Here is a 16,902-nt window from a genome sequence, read left to right as displayed (position 1 = left end):
AGAAATGCGACCCTGACCATCCTCCACGCAGACGGAATGTAGCTCAGTGCCACGCAGGATCGGAAGATGTGCAGTAGGTGCTTCAGCAGGATCTCTACCCCCTCTTTTAACAGAGCAGGCAGGATCCCGTCTGGTCCAGAGCTTTTGTTATTGTCAAAGCTCCCTACCGCCCATCTTACTCTGCTTGGTGTTATAACTTTGGCAGCTGTTCTCCAGTCCTTAATGCGTGTGTCCACGTATGATTCTCTTGCTTCTTGTTGCGCATCCCACGTTCTCGTTAATTCCGAGCCCGGGAAATGCACCTCAAAGAGGTGAGCAACCATTTCTTCGTACGACTCAGTCTCCCTCCCATCTGGAAGTGTCAGACCATTGAGTGTCATTTTTTGCCCTGAAGTGAACACTCTGCAGAGGCGAGCAAACACAGGTTGCTTATCTGTTTCCTCGCAAAAGTGCTTCTAGGCGTTTAGCTTTGAGATCCTAATGTTTCTTTTGTACTCTTTCTGTGTCTCCTTATATACCTTATGTACTTCCTTATGTACCTCCTAGGATTAAATCCTGTAGGTCTCTGGTTGCCAGCTCTATACTCTCCTTGGTCCACAGTTTCCTGCTGGTCTCGCTAAGCCTGCTTCCTAGTTCCGCTCTATCGTGATCCCAGTCTGTATGCTTTGGATCCCTGCATGACCTTGTTTCCCTTTTCGGAGTGTCTCCCAAGATAGAGAACGTTAGTTGACGGTGGTCTGAGAGGGTGTCCTCTTTACTGACCCGCCATCCTGATATTGATTAGGCAATCCTTCGGGAGCCCAATGTTATGTCGATTACTTCTTGTCTTCGTGAAGTAACGAATGTTGGTCTGGATCCTCTGTTGAGAATCTCTAGATCAGTACTGGATAGGTGCTCTAAAAGAGTTGAGCCCCTATCGTTGATGTTTGAACTGCCCCATACCACATGGTACGCGTTAACGTCACAGCCTATGATAAGAGGTAAGTTCTTTTCTTGGCAGTGCCGAATTAGCATTTTGACCTCTTTTGTGGGTACCTCGTCCGAGTCGTAGGGAAAGTACGATGAGGCTACAATGAGCCTGGTCCTGACCCCTTGGATCTCGATCGTGGTTGACGCCACCGCAAGGTCTCTGGTGCATAATTTGTTGATTCTGATTGCCTCGAGTCTTCTGTTTATGAAGATACAGGCTCTCGGACTCAACTCGGATTGACACTGAATAAGCTGTCCGTGCCTTGTGTTTATCCCCATGATCTGCCCCCGGTTAATCCAGGGTTCTTGTATCAGGAATACATCTGTTTGCAGCATTGCTTGGTCTCTGCTTAGCAATGCAGAGGCCGCTTTGCAATGCTGCAAGTTGATTTGCGCGAAGCAGGTTCGCATCTCAGTTATTTTCACTGAGCTGCCTCCTGTTTACTGCGCCTATACGGAGAGAGTTTGGTTGGGATGAGATTGGGGATTGGGATTCAGGGTTAGGGGGCAGATCTTAACAGGATCAGGCCTTTGAGCCATTATCTGTCTCGACCCGGGTAGAATACTCTGCCTTTTGGGTTGATGACTCTTTCGGTGGAGGGTTGACCCTGAATTGAGGAATGGTCGTTTGCAGACCCTTCTTCTTCAAGGCCATCCCCTCCTTTTGGACCCTGTCAAAGTCCGTTGGTCTCCCAGCCCTGTCTCGGGGAGTTTCTCCGAAAGAGGAGCTCCTCACGAGATTAAGCCTGGGAGGATTGATGATAAGGTTTCCTAGTGGAGTAGGAGGAGCACTCGTCATTTCCTCAGTCCTCTCCTTGGAGAGTTCTTTGGTTACGACGGTCGTTTCCTCCTCATAGATCTCCATTGGCTTCTCTTCAGCTCCAACTTCTTCTGTGGTGTCCTCTCTTTATGGGAGGTCCCACCTTCAGGTATCTTGTCCTGGGATGTAGGAGAGGTTTTCGCTTTTGCTTGAGTGTCGTAAAAGCGAACTCTACCCAGCCCGAAATGAGGCGCAAGCCCCATTTTGGTCAGGTCCTCCAGCGACCTCTCGTCTACCCCGAGAACACCGTTGAGGTTTCTGTCCACAACCCGTCTATCCCAAATCCTCCACATCTCTGTGAAGAGTCCGGAATTTTGGCGGGACAGTCGCCTCAAGATGACTTCATTGCTCTCCCCTGCAGAGCTGGGGAAAACAGCTGTCATCTTTTTGAGCCTGGGCAGCTTGTCTCGGCAACGATGAGAGACGCGCCGTCCCGAGGCTTAAGAGTAGGAACCGTAGTTCTCAGCTACTCTTTTGCTCTTTCGTCAGAGCATGACACCCAGAATGCTCCCCGTTCCCAACGGTTCTCCTCAAAGCACGGGAGCGTCTGTTCCAAAAGAACAGCGTCCAAAGCCGCAAGGAGCGCCCGAGTTAGCAGTTCACATTCTGTTTGTTTTAGGGTTACCTCAGGATAGTCAGCCAGTACAATGACCAGCCTTCCATCTGCGGTGACGCCGCGCTGAAGCTTTTTGGAGAAGGTCGATCTTGTCGGCCCTTCTTCACTGTCTTCATTGCCTCGGGAAGAGTGGTCCCTACACTCCTAGGCCTTTTCTGGCTTTTGGAGCAAGGTTTCTCACTCCTGTCGGGTGGTTTGTTCCCGGTCGAAGAGGTTCCAGGATTGGGTTGCTTGTCGGTTGGCTCTCGGGATTTCTCCCTTTGAGCTTTCTTCCTTGCCGCCCCGCTCTTTTTCCTTCTCGTCAAGGTTGTGAAGGGTTCAGAGTCCCTGTCTTTTAGTAGGTTCTCCGTCCCCGACATAGGGTTCCCGATAGGAGCATCGGTGGTACTAGGTACCGTTTGAGTCAGATCCACGGTCCCTTTCGGTCCCGCTTCCTCCGTGATTTTATTTTTATTTTTGGTCACATTCATATTGTTCCCACGAGTGAACAGGCAAAGGGTTGGTCCTCCTCGCCAGATTTCTGCCTGACGAGGTAAGGCACTTATACAGTGGGATGTGCCAGGTGTCCCACTGGCCTCGTTAGCGACACATCTCCCATGTGTCATGCAGCCACTCGGTACGATGGCTCACACCTTTGGCTTGGGAAGTTGGTCCACGGCAGAGCCTTGGTTCGCCTGGGCTAGGTTTTACTCCAGCTGGCTCTCTTATAGCTCCTGCAAACCGGGTACCGAACCGGGCCGCTTGTTGTCCCTCTTTGGTCAGAGGTCGCTCGCTACCCCGTTCTTTCACCGGTCCCCCGCTATCCGCTACCCGCGGACGCACCCGGTCGGTTCTCAACTACATCGCCCGTACGCGTCTAGAGAGTTAGGCGATTCCGGGTGAATTAGTTTTACTAAAATTGATTTGATTTGGTTTTATAAATTGTTTTTGTCCGAATTTACTTTTGCCGAAATTTATAAATTATTTATTTTACTTGTTTGAATTTTGTCCCAATTATTTAGTGAGAGTTAACTAATTAATTGATTTAATTCAAAATTTGTCAATTGGTTTTATTTGATTTGATTTTGACTAAATTATTTTATTTATCTCTGAATAACTGAGTTTATTTTATTTCGACTGAATTACTTTATTTTACTTTCTTTTGTGTTTCATGAAACTTGGAATTTATTTGATTTTAATTTTGAAAATTGTATTTTACCTTACAACACACTGAGATTTTAGTCTCGACTTTGCGTGTCCTTTACTCAGCGTTCTAGCGCGAGACAAGATGGCTGACTCTTTCCCAAACTTTTGTCGATTTTTTTTCCAAACAAAATTTACAAGTGATTTATTTTCTATTCTTATCTAAATAATTTTAACAATTATTTTAATAATCATTTTCTGACTCTAATTTTACTTTTGTTTTATTTTACACAATCAAAATTTATTCCAAATTTTTTTTTTTTTAAATTGATTATTATTTAGAGTCGATTTTAACTGCTGTGGTCATATCGCCGACTTTAACTGTTGGGAGTAGTACGTTGAGGTCTTTTTGGGTTGTGAAAATCTTAATCTACGCGGCAAGGGTCGAATATCAACCAAGATGGTTTCTAAGACCAGCTTGGGATTCGAACCTACGCCTGGCCGGTGAGACAATCCGAGTGCTCTATAGGCCATGCATCTTAGACCACTCGGCTAACTTCGCCGGTTATACTCTAAATTATTTAGGTTGATTTTAAGTAATATTTTACTTCTGATTTTTACTAACAAATTATACTGATTTTAATTCACAAAAAATTTAAGCTAATTTTACTTAAACTCAATTACCAGAGATCAATTTTTCCACGTGACGAAATCATGAATTAACAAACTGAAATAATTCCTAGTAAGATTAATTCAGATTCTGCCTACGTGTTTAATTAATAATCCGAAATAATTCCTGGTATTATTAATTAATGATTTTGTAATTCATTTCTGACTTTTTCTTAAATTTATTCGTAATCTTAACCTGACTTTTATTCGGACTTTTCTCAAGGTTTTACGAAATTTGTTCTTAAACATTTTATTGAACTAATTCTTAATTTTCGGATAAATTTTAATTTCTTAAATTTTGGTAAATTAACTTTTAAACTTTGGTAAATTAATTGTTAAATTTTCAATTTTAATTACTTAATATTTGGTTAAATTTTTGTAACTTAAATTTTGTTAAAATTAATGATTGTGACTGAACGCGAAATGGCGATGACCTTCAGCCGACATAAAAGCCTGGCTGATGCCGCATCTTCGAGAAATTATTTAGACATGATATTTGTACCTGGAGTTTCTTAATTAATTTTATCAGCAATCCCTCGACGAGCTGCAAAATCTCTCCTCGGTGAGATGTTAGATTTGGCGGCAAAGTACCAGGTCACCGCATCACGTCCCGTTCTCCTCAGATATTATTTTCCTGTAAAAGCAAGTTGGCATTATAATTTATTATGATTTAAACCAAACTTAAGCACGCTGACATGTTGGGTTGGCCTAGCAAGCATTAAATTTGTCAAGTTTCATCACTTCGTTCCACTTTGGTCGAGCGAATAAAAAATAATTACTTGATTAGGGAACTTTTCACGAGGTGTTTGACAGTTCAGTCACAATGAATTTTTCAACTTTTATTGGTTCGTTTCTTTCTTCCTCTGCTCTCCCTACTCTCACTACACCGACACCTCCACCTTTAGGGCCTCGCTTACGAGTCTCCAATTATGGCTACGATGTCTTAAGATCCCAGCGCTCTGTGATCCGTCGATAATTAAACGAGTGCGAGTAAAATGGCTCTTAACGGGTAACGATCACTCCGTTACAGTGTCAATGGTTTCCCGAAAAAGTAATTCTGTCTCCTCGGCACTGTCTACTACTATCGTAGCTGCGACGCCATCCGCAAAGCCCGTAAGTTCCACTTGTTTTAGCAACGGGATTTCCGGGAGTTCTTCATAGCCCGCGTTCCAAAGATCGGTCCACATGATTGAACCTTGCGGTACGCCAGCCGTTAAGTCATGTTCTTATAGGCCTTCCGTCGTTTCTGCTATCAGCTTTCTTTTGTTTATCAACTACTGCCAGATTTTCTTCTGGCTTCGCGTCAAATTTGTGCTCCAAGGTAACAAGGATGTCACCCACATTCCCGCTGTTGAAGGCGTTTTTGATGTCTAGTGTGAGGACAAGACACACTTTGCGGGTTCTAAGGCTATCAGACCATGCTTCTTTCGCTGTCACTACGCCTTTCTGGATCACGCCGACTGTTGATCGTCCGTTCTGAAAACCATGTTGGTTCATAGCAAAGCCTCCAGTACGATCGATGTCGCTGTGTAGTCTTCCCTGTATGAGTTTATCGAGCAGTTTCCCAGCAATCGATCATGTATAGTGGTATGAACGACAAAAGTGTTACTGGGCTACCTTTATCTTGTTCTAACAGGACCAATCTCTGCCGCTTCCGAGCCGTTGGAAACGTGCCGGCTGCTAGGCATGTGTTGTGAGCGTTCAGTACTATATCTGGGTACTTTATGGCTACAATCTTGATCCCTGATGCCGGGATACCATGAGGGCTAGGTGCTTTTCCGGTCTTGAGAGTTTTCGCCGCATCCTGTTGTTCCCTGATTTTGAAAGGTGTTACGCTGTTTTTCATATAATGTCTTTTTTCCCGTGATGGGTATTTGGGAAACAACTTCGCTATGATGCTGCTTATGAAAGCAGGTGGTTTCGGCGCTTCTGGTAAAGCCTTTCCAAGTCACTTGTCGACAATTTGGTAGGCTTTACCCCAGATGTCTTTGTCAAGATCGTTACAGATCTCTTGCCACAATTTCGCTTTGCTTGCTTTGATAGCTCGGTTTAGGTTCTTTTTGGCCTGCTTGTACTCGCTCGAATGTAGATCTTGATTGAGGGAGCGTTTTGCAGCTCTCGTTGCTAGCCAACGTAGCTCGTGGCATTTTTTTCGAAGTTCTGCTATGTCTGCTGACCACCAGTAAGCCGACCTGTAAAAACCCCGATTTTTCAGCCACGTCATACAGGCGTCACATGAGGTAGTAATTTCTTTCATCGTATTTAGCACCGTTTTTTTTTCGTCTCGCTACGGGTGTTTGGAGTCAGGTTGTTCTGAAGAGTAGACCAGCTTCGTGTAAGTAACGTTCGCAGTGCCTCTAGGTCAAGTTTCCTGGGGTTCCATTTTGGCTTAGAAAGGTCAAGTTGTGAAACCGGAGTAGATGCCAGTCTAACGTCTTATGTCACAAACTGGTGATCACTGCCACTGTATTCTTCGGATACAGTCCAGTCTTCGATCATGTTGGCAGTTCTTGGTGTCGCCAACGAAGTGTCGAGGATGGATTCTTGGTACCCCGGTCTTCTGGAGGTCGTGATGCTCCCAGTATTCAGCACTATGAGGTCGAGTCTAGCTGCAACGTCAGCTACGATGACTTCGCCGCCTACTTTAGTAATCGCATGATCTATATTTGCCAGTTTCTGTCGGAACACTAATCCCTTCATTAAATGAGAGATAGTTGCTTATGAAGTAGGTTGTGAGGGTTTGAATCCAAACAAAACCTGCTAGACTTGCGTTGTTGTTGGCGGTTCTTCGTGTTCACAATCCATTTCTGCCCTCTCGTAGTTTCGGCAAGTGCGGTGCGGCATGCTTTATAAGTCCCGGAGCCAAAAATATTACATAAGTCATATTGAGCGTCTTCGTTCGGTGTTCAGAGAAAGCATTTTGGCCCCTCCGTACAGTTTATGAATTTGTAGTTTGCTCCGCTACAATAATAGCAACACTTGCTTCTGTCCGGTCCCATCCAGTTCCGCGTTTGGTGCTCAAAACTAAAGCATTTAAAGCATCGGGTTACTTTCGCAACTGGGCGCAACAGCGGAGCTATGGGGTCCACCCCTCTGTCCGAACGGTCGTTTGATAACGACGAGTTCAGGCCCGTTTGCACGCCTTTCCTCGTCGACACTGAGCTATCCATCCTCTGTACTGTAAACGATGTTTGATAATCCTGTGACATTTCCATATTGTTTTGTTGCTAGATTTTGGTCCACTCCGAGTATTTTATTTCCTCGGTACCTGATATATTTGGCGGGCAGATATGTCGGGCTTTCCCTTACTCACTACCTGGAACGGCGTCCGATGCGGGACCCAGCAAGCCCGACACGGTGTGTGTGTGTGTGGCCGTATGTAAACTTCTCATAACTTTTGAACGGCTTGACTGATTTCATTGCAATTGACGCTATTCGAAAAGGCTTGAAATTTAGATTTTGAATACAGTTTGGCTCGATTCGGACCGACAGATTTTTGAGAAATCTCAAAAAAACTACGAAATAAAAGTTTTATGAATGTCGTTTTGTTGGAATAACTTTTGAACGGCTGTACTGATCGATTTCAAAAACTACCAGCTCTTAACATAAAAAATCAACGCCAATCGCTGCCAATCTGGTCAAAATCAGTTGATTCATTCATGAGTTATCGCTTACGAAAGAAAACCGAAAATACGGTTTTTTCGGAGTTACTTCGAAATCCCTAGTTTGATCAATTGAAACTCAAAGTTTATTATGAGGCTTTAAAAACTGCGTCGGATGCCCCCAACCGTGTGAAAATTGGTTCATTCATTCGAAAATTATTGCGGTTTAAATTGGAAAAATAGTGTTTTATTAAACGTTTATCATACTTTTAAGCTCGGAGAGCTCAAAATGACGCAAAAATTCTATTTTTGAGCTCGAAGGGTCAACCGTTTTCCTAATTTTGTTAATTTAATGTTGTAGGTGTCTGCTCCTAGATATCCAGCTGTAGTCAAAGTTGGCCATGCACATGGTGGTACTGGAAAAGCCAGAGCTGAAAACAACCAAGAATTTGCAGATTTGGCATCGCTTGCTGCACTTACGAATACTTATTGCACAGCTGAGCCTTACATTGATACAAAATATGATGTTCATGTCCAAAAAATTGGCACTAATTATAAAGCATTTATGTGAGTTTCGTGAATAATTATAAACTATATTAAAAATTGAAATGCAATGAGGAGTGTTCTTAGACTTAGTTTGAAATTTCGTATCTTTGACTTGATTGTGGGCTCACGATGAAAATGCGTTTAGTTTTGCTGACAATTGATCATAAGATAACTCATCCCCGATAATTCGTCCCTGTGACAATTCACCATCTCACAATCAATCTCTGACTACCTATCCCTAACAGCAATGAATTTCTGGCTCCCAACTCGAGATTGACATTGATTATTAGAAATACAGGTGACTGTTTTTTTTCTCATGCAAAAATTTCTCGCGACAAAAATTTTTAGTAATAATTTCTTGTACAATATTTTCCTGAAGGCTTTATTTCTCATTTTAAAAATCCATTCAGTATCATTTTCTCATACAAAAACTTGTTAAACTATTTATAGCTTATGTGTTGGCTTATTTTCGAATAGACACACCCAAAAATCATGAGAAAAGGTCACAACACAGTAACAGGCTTGTGTGTTGGTCTAATATCGAGTAAACATTTGAAAACCATGACAAAAGGGCCATGTTAATGTTGAAGATATATAAGCATTTTCGTAAATGATAATCAATTTTCGTCAGATTAATTTATGTTGTCATAAATTTTGTATTGAGAAATAATTGTATTTGAGATATTTTTGTATGAGAAATTTTGACGTGGGTAATTTTTGTGGATTAATAAAGACAGAGAGTCTCAATCTCGGTATCAAATCATAAACAAAATGCTATCATTAAACAAATATATTCTTATACCAACGAATAATTGAACACAAATTGAAATTAAAAAATTTTATAAATCACGAAACCTCTACTTTTATTTTACTTATTTTTATCATTATTTAATAATTTTCGAAAATATGTACATTGTGAACGGAAAAATGTTTGAAATCTAAATCATCACAGAAATGAATCATTGAAAATGAATTGTCAGAGGATAAATTGTCGCCAAAATAAATTGTTGAGGATGAATTGTCTTGGGACTAATACGCGGCACACCTCGTGAAATACAATCATTTTTTTGCATGACTATTATTATATTTCCGTGAAAAAATTTTCTGATATAACTACATATGTCCATATCAGGAATTTTTACATGAAAATTGGTAATATCAGGCCACCATCAATCTTATAAAATTCTTTTATTTAGGCGTAAGAGTATTAGTGGCAATTGGAAATCAAACGTTGGATCAGCAATGTTGGAACAATTAGCAGTTACCGAAAGACATCGATCTTGGATAGATTCTGTGGCTCAACTATTTGGAGGCTTAGATATTTGTGCGATTGAGCTATTAGTAGGTAAAGATGGACGTGAATACATTATTGAAGTAAATGATAGTGCGTTATCTTTAATGGGAGATTCTCAAGAGGAAGATAGACGTCATATTGCCGATTTAGTCACAGCGAAAATGCATGTGAGTAGTAACTGTCATAACAGTAAATTTATTGATCAATTCTGTACATTTCTTGGTGATATTTACTAGCTGAGCCATTCGCTATCACAATGTTGTACATTTTCACTACTTTTTGATAGGCTACGTGCTTATTTTTCACCATGGTGCTATCTAAACAACTGAGATAGGATGAATAAAATAATTAAATACAGCATAGAACCAATGTTCATTCCAATGAAAAGAGGCTTCTGAACGGATGTCGAATGGATACGTTAGTTAGTGTAGATATTGCTTAGGTGCTTATAAAGGCGGATTAATATGATATTCACAGATAGCAGAATCAGAAGAAGTAAGGGAAAGATTGATTGATTGATTTATTTATTTATTTTATTACCCAAAAAAAAAATCAGTATGCATGGTCGAGCTTGACCAAGCATAAATCAGGCATTATCATGGATGAAATGTCTATGATCATGCATGAATGGTATAACTATGCATTATTAGGTGGCTGAAAAAGAAGTTATGGACACTGTCTCGGATAGCTTAACTGATAGGGCTCTTGGCACGCAATCAAACGATCAGGGTTTGACTCCCGGTCTGAGCCATCCGAATTATTTTTCCCTTAGTGCTTTCTTCCCCCCTCTCCAAAATTTGTGAAAAAAACTTTTTGGAAAAAAAATGTAAACTCGTGAGTATACAACGTGACAATGACCGACACATTACTTCGGCAATGTCACTGTTTGAATAGGCGAAAAGTTTTTTCAAAAATGTAAATTTTGGATTTTATTCTCAAGATAAGCATGATCCCCAAGAAGTAAAATATAAATCGTGACATGACCAAGTAATCACAATGAAAAATACGCGTCAATTTCATTTTTTCGAAAGTTTCAATAAAGACTCCCTAAAATGTAAAGTTTTCTCCGAAGATGGGAAAGGTGTTACAAATGTAGTACTTGAAAAACACCAGAAAAAAATTAAGAAAACGGTTGACCCTGAAGGCCATCCTTACAACTTAACGAATATATTGCATACTTAAGCTTGCAAAATTTTACTTCTTACGTTTTTGAGCTCTTCGAGCTCCAAAATATAATTTTTAAGTCATTTTGAGTTTTTGAAGCTCAAACATCTAATAGAAGCTTGATAAAACACTGCATTTTGAATTTTTGAACCGTAATAACTTTTGAACAAATGAACCGATTTTCACGCAGTTGGCGGCATTCGATGCAATTTTTCAACGTTTCAGATAAATTTTCAAGTTCAAATTAATTCAATTAGAAATTTCGGAGTAATTCCGAAAAAACACTATTTTTGGTTTTCTTTCGACAACGATAACTCACGAACCAATTAACCGATTTTGATCGGGCTGGCAGTGATCGACGTGATTTTTTTTGTTAAGAGCTGATTAGTTTTCAGAATTGATCGGTAGAGATATTATTTAATATTATTAATATTATATCATTTAAAAGTTATTCCAAAAAAAACCACATTTCAAGAAATGTTTTTTTGTAGTTTTTTTTTTATATTTCTCAAAATCTACTGATCCGAATCGGTCCAAAGTATATTCAAAACTTAAGTGCAGTCAAGCTCTTTCAAATGGCTCGGTTATTTATAAGGAGTAGGAGCAACCGCGATTCAATCGGTCACGCCGTTCAACCTCAACACCTTGACAACCTCGCAGGAATAGTCAGGGAAGCTTTCTGTGACCTTCAAACGTCGAGATCTGATGAAAGATCGATTTTTGCCAAACAAGGTGAAGATAATAACTTCCCGATTTATAAAAATCTTCGATTTTCTTAGCGGGAAGTTGAAAAGTCGATTATTGTCGTGAGAAGTCATTAAATTTCAATTCGTATGTTTAAAAGTTGATAAAAAATATGATAATAAACAAATAAAATTTGCAAAAGAATTTTATGTGAAAATATAGATATTTTATTATAACCGCTGAAAATTTCATTAAGTCATCTTCAATAACTTTTTCACAATTAATTTTTTGATAAAAGTATTACGTCCTCGTAACCGCGCGGTTTGAGAAGAACCGGCACTAAATAATATAAAGGGGTCTGGAGAATTAGGATGAGACGACCTCCAGTGTCGTCAGTAGGTGGACTCGAGTTTCCTCCGAAATAAACTGATTTAATTTGAAATTAATAGTCTCCGATTTATTTAATTAGTAATGCGATACAATTTAATTATCAGGAGGGAAAACGTCGTACAGTGTAATGTTTATCGGTTTGTAGAGCAGTACTTAGTTGCTTAATGATATTATGAAAAAGGCGTCGAGTTCCCGATGCAACTCGCTTTTATAGACGCCCCAAGGGACGAGCCCTTGTAGAAGTAGGGTTGCTTATCAGGTTCTCGAAAATATAGAATGTTCTAGACTTTGGAGTTCACGCTTCCTGCGTCATCAGGGTGAGCTGGCTCATCGGCTGATGCCACTCCAGAGTCTAGTCCACGTAATTGTTTGTTGTTGACATTGGACATTCTCTTCGTGAAACTTTCTGATGTTGCCGCGTACTGTACTCTAGTTTCCCTTTACATTTTATTATACATTTGTGTTATCGTTAAGCGTTCCTTGTTGGAATGTTAATGGTAACTTAAAACCAACTTATTTGTTCTAGTGCGTATTGAATCATTGTTAGATAATTCTTAAGTGTTCTAGTATCTACTAGTTATTCTTTACTTATCGTTATGGTCCCTATTTATAGTTCTATAATTATAATCTACTATCTATATCTAATAGGGTGGGTCAAAAAAATCAACTATTTTTTTTTTTTACAATTAATACGGAAAAATGGGTTACTAGGCACCTTAAAAAAATTCTCACCAAATATGAACTCTTAATTTTAATAGGAAGATCCTCCACGTCGCAGTTTTTCATTTTTTTCTCAGTCCAATAGAAAAAAATTCATTCCTCATCATTAATTGGTCGTACAGAAAAAATTTATTTAAGAATTTTGTAGGAAATTTAATGCTCTACAAAAAAGGTATCTTATGTTTTTTCCGTAAACCTCACCATTTCACTAATATTGAAGATTTAAGATTGATTATTTTAAGTCAAATGTCACTTTTGTTTATGAATTTTATAACTCGACAAGAAATGGCTATTATTGAATGGGCAATAGAAATTTTTGTAGCAAATTAACTGCTCTATAAAAATGGTATCTTATGTTTTGGCGATTAAATTAATCGTTCAAAAGATATTCATCATCAAACTTTCATGTATATCGATTTTAAAAGTTTTTGATTAAATAATCTAAAAATTTCAATTTAATCTATCAGTTTTGAGAAAATTTACACGAAAAAAATTTTTTTTCATCAACTGAGAAACTTCAAAATGTTTTTCAAGCTTTTTTTTATGTGTAAGTATTTTTATCTACATTTAAAAAAATAAATTGTACATTATTTATCGCTTAGTTAATTATTTATCAATAAAAAAAGCAAAGTTTTCATTATACGGCAGATCAAAGATCTCAAAAAGTTTTAATGACTTCTTAGAAACGAAGTCACTTATATTTTTTTGCAGAATTAAATGTAAATTTTTTCTATCAATAATAAATCTTCTTGCTTTAGAATCTGTACCTTCTCGAGTCTTAACAGCTTCGATAATATTCTTCTTTATGTTTAATGGAACGGTATCATCAAAAAGTGATAAAATAGCAAGTTCATCACTTAAGTACCATAAATGTGAAGTCATTTTTTCACATGTAGCCAAGGAAATTAAAGATTTAATTTTACTGTACTCAATTAAATTTTTCATAAACTCTAAGTCGTGATTAGCAGCAGAAGTCGCAGAAGTTGATGAAAACCAAGCTTTTACATACACCATAACTATGAAAATACAAAATTGTCGAAGACCATCCAATTCTTTCTTAGAAAGGTCAAATTCATCTCTAAAAATAAACATTTTTAGGCAATAAATTGCCTTTGCCATCCATCTTGCATGATGAACTGCACCAGGACGCTTGAAGAAAACTTGCTCTCGTGGCATTTCTCCCAGAAAAATTAATGACAATTCCAATATTTCTTTATAGTCATCTCGGGGTTGCGATAACTACCAAAAGTAATCAATTATTCGTAAAAAATCAAAAATTATCCTCTACACTTAAAATTGTATTTAAATAATACCTGTAAGTATCGCTTAATAAATGAAGATAGATTATTTTTTTCATTCGTAATAATATTAGCAACAATACTATCTTCAACACCAGATTTATACTTCGTTTTATCGAATGTGTCCCAAAATTTTTGAATCTGCCAAATATTGGAACATTTGGTCCGGATGATACTGGCCAATAGACTTCGAATGCACTCCTTAAAACGATCTCATAAATATGATGGCGACATGGTAACCAAATTAATTCTTTTCCTAAGGCCTTTTCAATTTCTTTACATGTACCATGATGGATTCCTGTATAGTAAAAATAGATAATTACACTTTAAGTTCTGTATTTAATAAAAATTGTAACGCATATTTAAAATCTATAAATAAATAAAGAATTCTAACTAATGGGCACGTGTCGAAAATTTAATTAATGTATGAAAACAATTCAACTAGAAAGATGAAAATAAAATTTTCTTTTAAATATTTTATCATTGATTAGTTACCCGTATTAACCGCAGTCATGTCAAAACACATCGCCTTGATGTAACTAATAATACCCCATTGATTTAACGTTGATAAGATGGTTGCTGTTTGATTTTCTGCCGATCCACTATTCATTTTTGGAACTCCAAGTAACTGCTCAGTACCAAAAGCAGTCAAAATAATCGGTAATCGATCCACAAATTTCGATTCAGAAATGTCATTCAGTATTTTCCCATCCCAATGCACGACATATTTATCATGAGCTTTGAAGTTATCTTTTAGTCCTATAGCAATGTCTTTTCGTAAGAGCATGCGAGTTCGTTGAATTGTTCGATAACTAAGAGTCGTATCTTCTACATTAACACCAACACTTGATAGAACTGGAGCAATAATGAACATCGCATTTCTACTACTAACATTAGCTCTGTCGAGTGCTGAGATAAGCTCTGGAGTTAGAATATTTATTTTTGCTCGTGTTGTCGGTATTTGAGGCACATACTCTAAATCTGAACCGAAATTTGTAGCTTGACTTAATGTAAGGGTTGAAGATGACTCTGATTCCTCACTTCGAACAATCTCATGGCTGGTTGAGGGTTGATTCAAATCTAAAATAAGCGTTGTTATTTAATTAATGGAAGCAAAAATATGGAACTCATTCATTTTGACATTAAATAAGGAACACAAAGAATTTTTTATTTATCATCTACGAACATATTGACATTTATGATATAATTAATTAGAAAAACAATAATATACTTTATTATTCATAATTTATAATCAATTTAATTTATTTTCAATTCTGATTAAAATTTATAATAATTAAATGTTGTAAATACTCACGACTTTCATCTACTTCCATCGTATTCATAGTACTGTTTAATTTATTTGGGTTATTTGAAAGAATTTCTTTCCGGGTATCACTTTTTTGATTTGAATATAGTTCACGAATATCATTATCAAGCAGTTTTATTGATTTATGATCTACAATATCAAATAATGCTTTGATTTCATTCTGAAATATTATTACATTTTTGTTTTGGGCTGATGATTTTTTCGCACAAAAGATTTTTGCAATTTCAACCATCGGTTATGATAGCGAAGAATTTTTTGTATTACATTAGTTGATCCACTAGTCGGAATCTGGTTGTTTTTCCATAGTTCAATAACTTGATCAGTTGCATTTTTAGCACTTTGTTTGATAGAACATTTTAACACTTTGAGCTGATAAAAAAAAACACTCATAACCTCTTTCACTGTTGGCAACTTACGTTCTGAAATTTTTTGCATGGGTTTTCCGATCAAATGAATTTCCTTATTCATATTTTCGATAAATATATAAATTTATGTAGTGACCGCAATATTTGTAAATATTTAATCGTTTTTCACATATACAAGATCATAACTTGTGGAAACACTAGAAATGCTGTAGAAAATGTAAACAAATAAAAACAATATAACTATAAAGAAAAATGTAGGTGGCGCTAGTTCACAAGGGAAACAGAGTAAATAGAATACAAAACAAAAATTCTCTACAGAAGAAATTTTCCCAAGGACAATATACAGCTGTAGTGGAAAAAATTTTAAAGACGTTTTGAAGACGTTATAAAAATACAACATGATCGTGATTTTTAATGATGAAAAATAAAAAGTTTGGAATTATTGAATAAAAATTTTGAAAACAAAATTCAAATAATACTTACATTAAAGACAAAAAATGAAATTTTCTCAAAACTGATTTATAGAGCATTAAATTTCCTACAAAATTCTTAAAAAAATTTTTTCTGTACGACCAATTAATGATGAGGAATGAATTTTTTTCTATTGGACCGAGAAAAAAATGAAAAACTGCGACGCGGAGGATCTTCCTATTAAAATTAAGAGTTCATATTTGGTGAGAATTTTTTTAAGGTGCCTAGTAACCCATTTTTCCGTATTAATTGTAAAAAAAAAAATAGTTGATTTTTTTGACCCACCCTAATATCTAATTATATGTTTTAGTCTAGTTTGTAATATTTGAGATGAGCGATAGTGACATCTGCGAATGCAGGTGAGGACGTAACAAAAGTACCGAAAATTTTTATTGTTAAAAAATTGTTGTTAAATTCAAAATTTTTAGAAACTATTTAGAGGGATGATTTCTAGGTATAACAACTTTTGATAATTATATTTTAATTGGTCTTCTATCATCAAGTGATTAAAGGGGGGTCCACTTGACTTATTTCGACTCTTCTGCGATTTTATGTATGCATAGATCATTGTATAAATCTACATATAGATGTCATTATCATATATACATTGATAGAAGGATTTGTTTACATTTAATAAGCTTTATTAAATGTTAACAAATAATTATTTAACATAAAAAGCAAAAATAGCCGTTTTCATTTGACACTTTTATAACTCTATAGCGGAAATACATTATACTAATATAATTTACTAAATAAATAACGTTTTCGATATTTAAAAATATAAAAGATAATTATGAGTTGTGATAGAATTTGGTTATTTTACAATAAACGTTAATGTAATGTAA

The 16,902-nt window shown here is 37.1% G+C and overlaps 1 protein-coding gene across 5 annotated transcripts in view; it reads left to right on the top strand.

The window, feature by feature from the left end:
• The window catches only part of Syn (synapsin), a 295,521-nt gene that overhangs the window by 114,031 nt on the left and 164,588 nt on the right, over window positions 1-16,902 (top strand). For all 5 annotated transcript variants that reach the window (XM_074254998.1, XM_074254996.1, XM_074254995.1 and 2 more), the window contains exons 7-8: window positions 8,160-8,365; window positions 9,541-9,805. In XM_074254998.1, the coding sequence (XP_074111099.1) occupies window positions 8,160-8,365; window positions 9,541-9,805 (471 nt within the window). The remainder of the gene's footprint in view (window positions 1-8,159; window positions 8,366-9,540; window positions 9,806-16,902) is intronic.

The sequence above is a fragment of the Cotesia typhae genome, unplaced genomic scaffold (assembly GCF_013202065.1).
Source record: "Cotesia typhae breed Kobodo isofemale line unplaced genomic scaffold, CoteBio_Ctyphae scaffold_13, whole genome shotgun sequence".
NCBI lineage: Eukaryota > Metazoa > Arthropoda > Insecta > Hymenoptera > Braconidae > Cotesia > Cotesia typhae.
The sequence above is the reverse complement of the archived record's forward strand: the minus strand, read 5'-3'. Positions and strand labels throughout refer to the sequence as shown.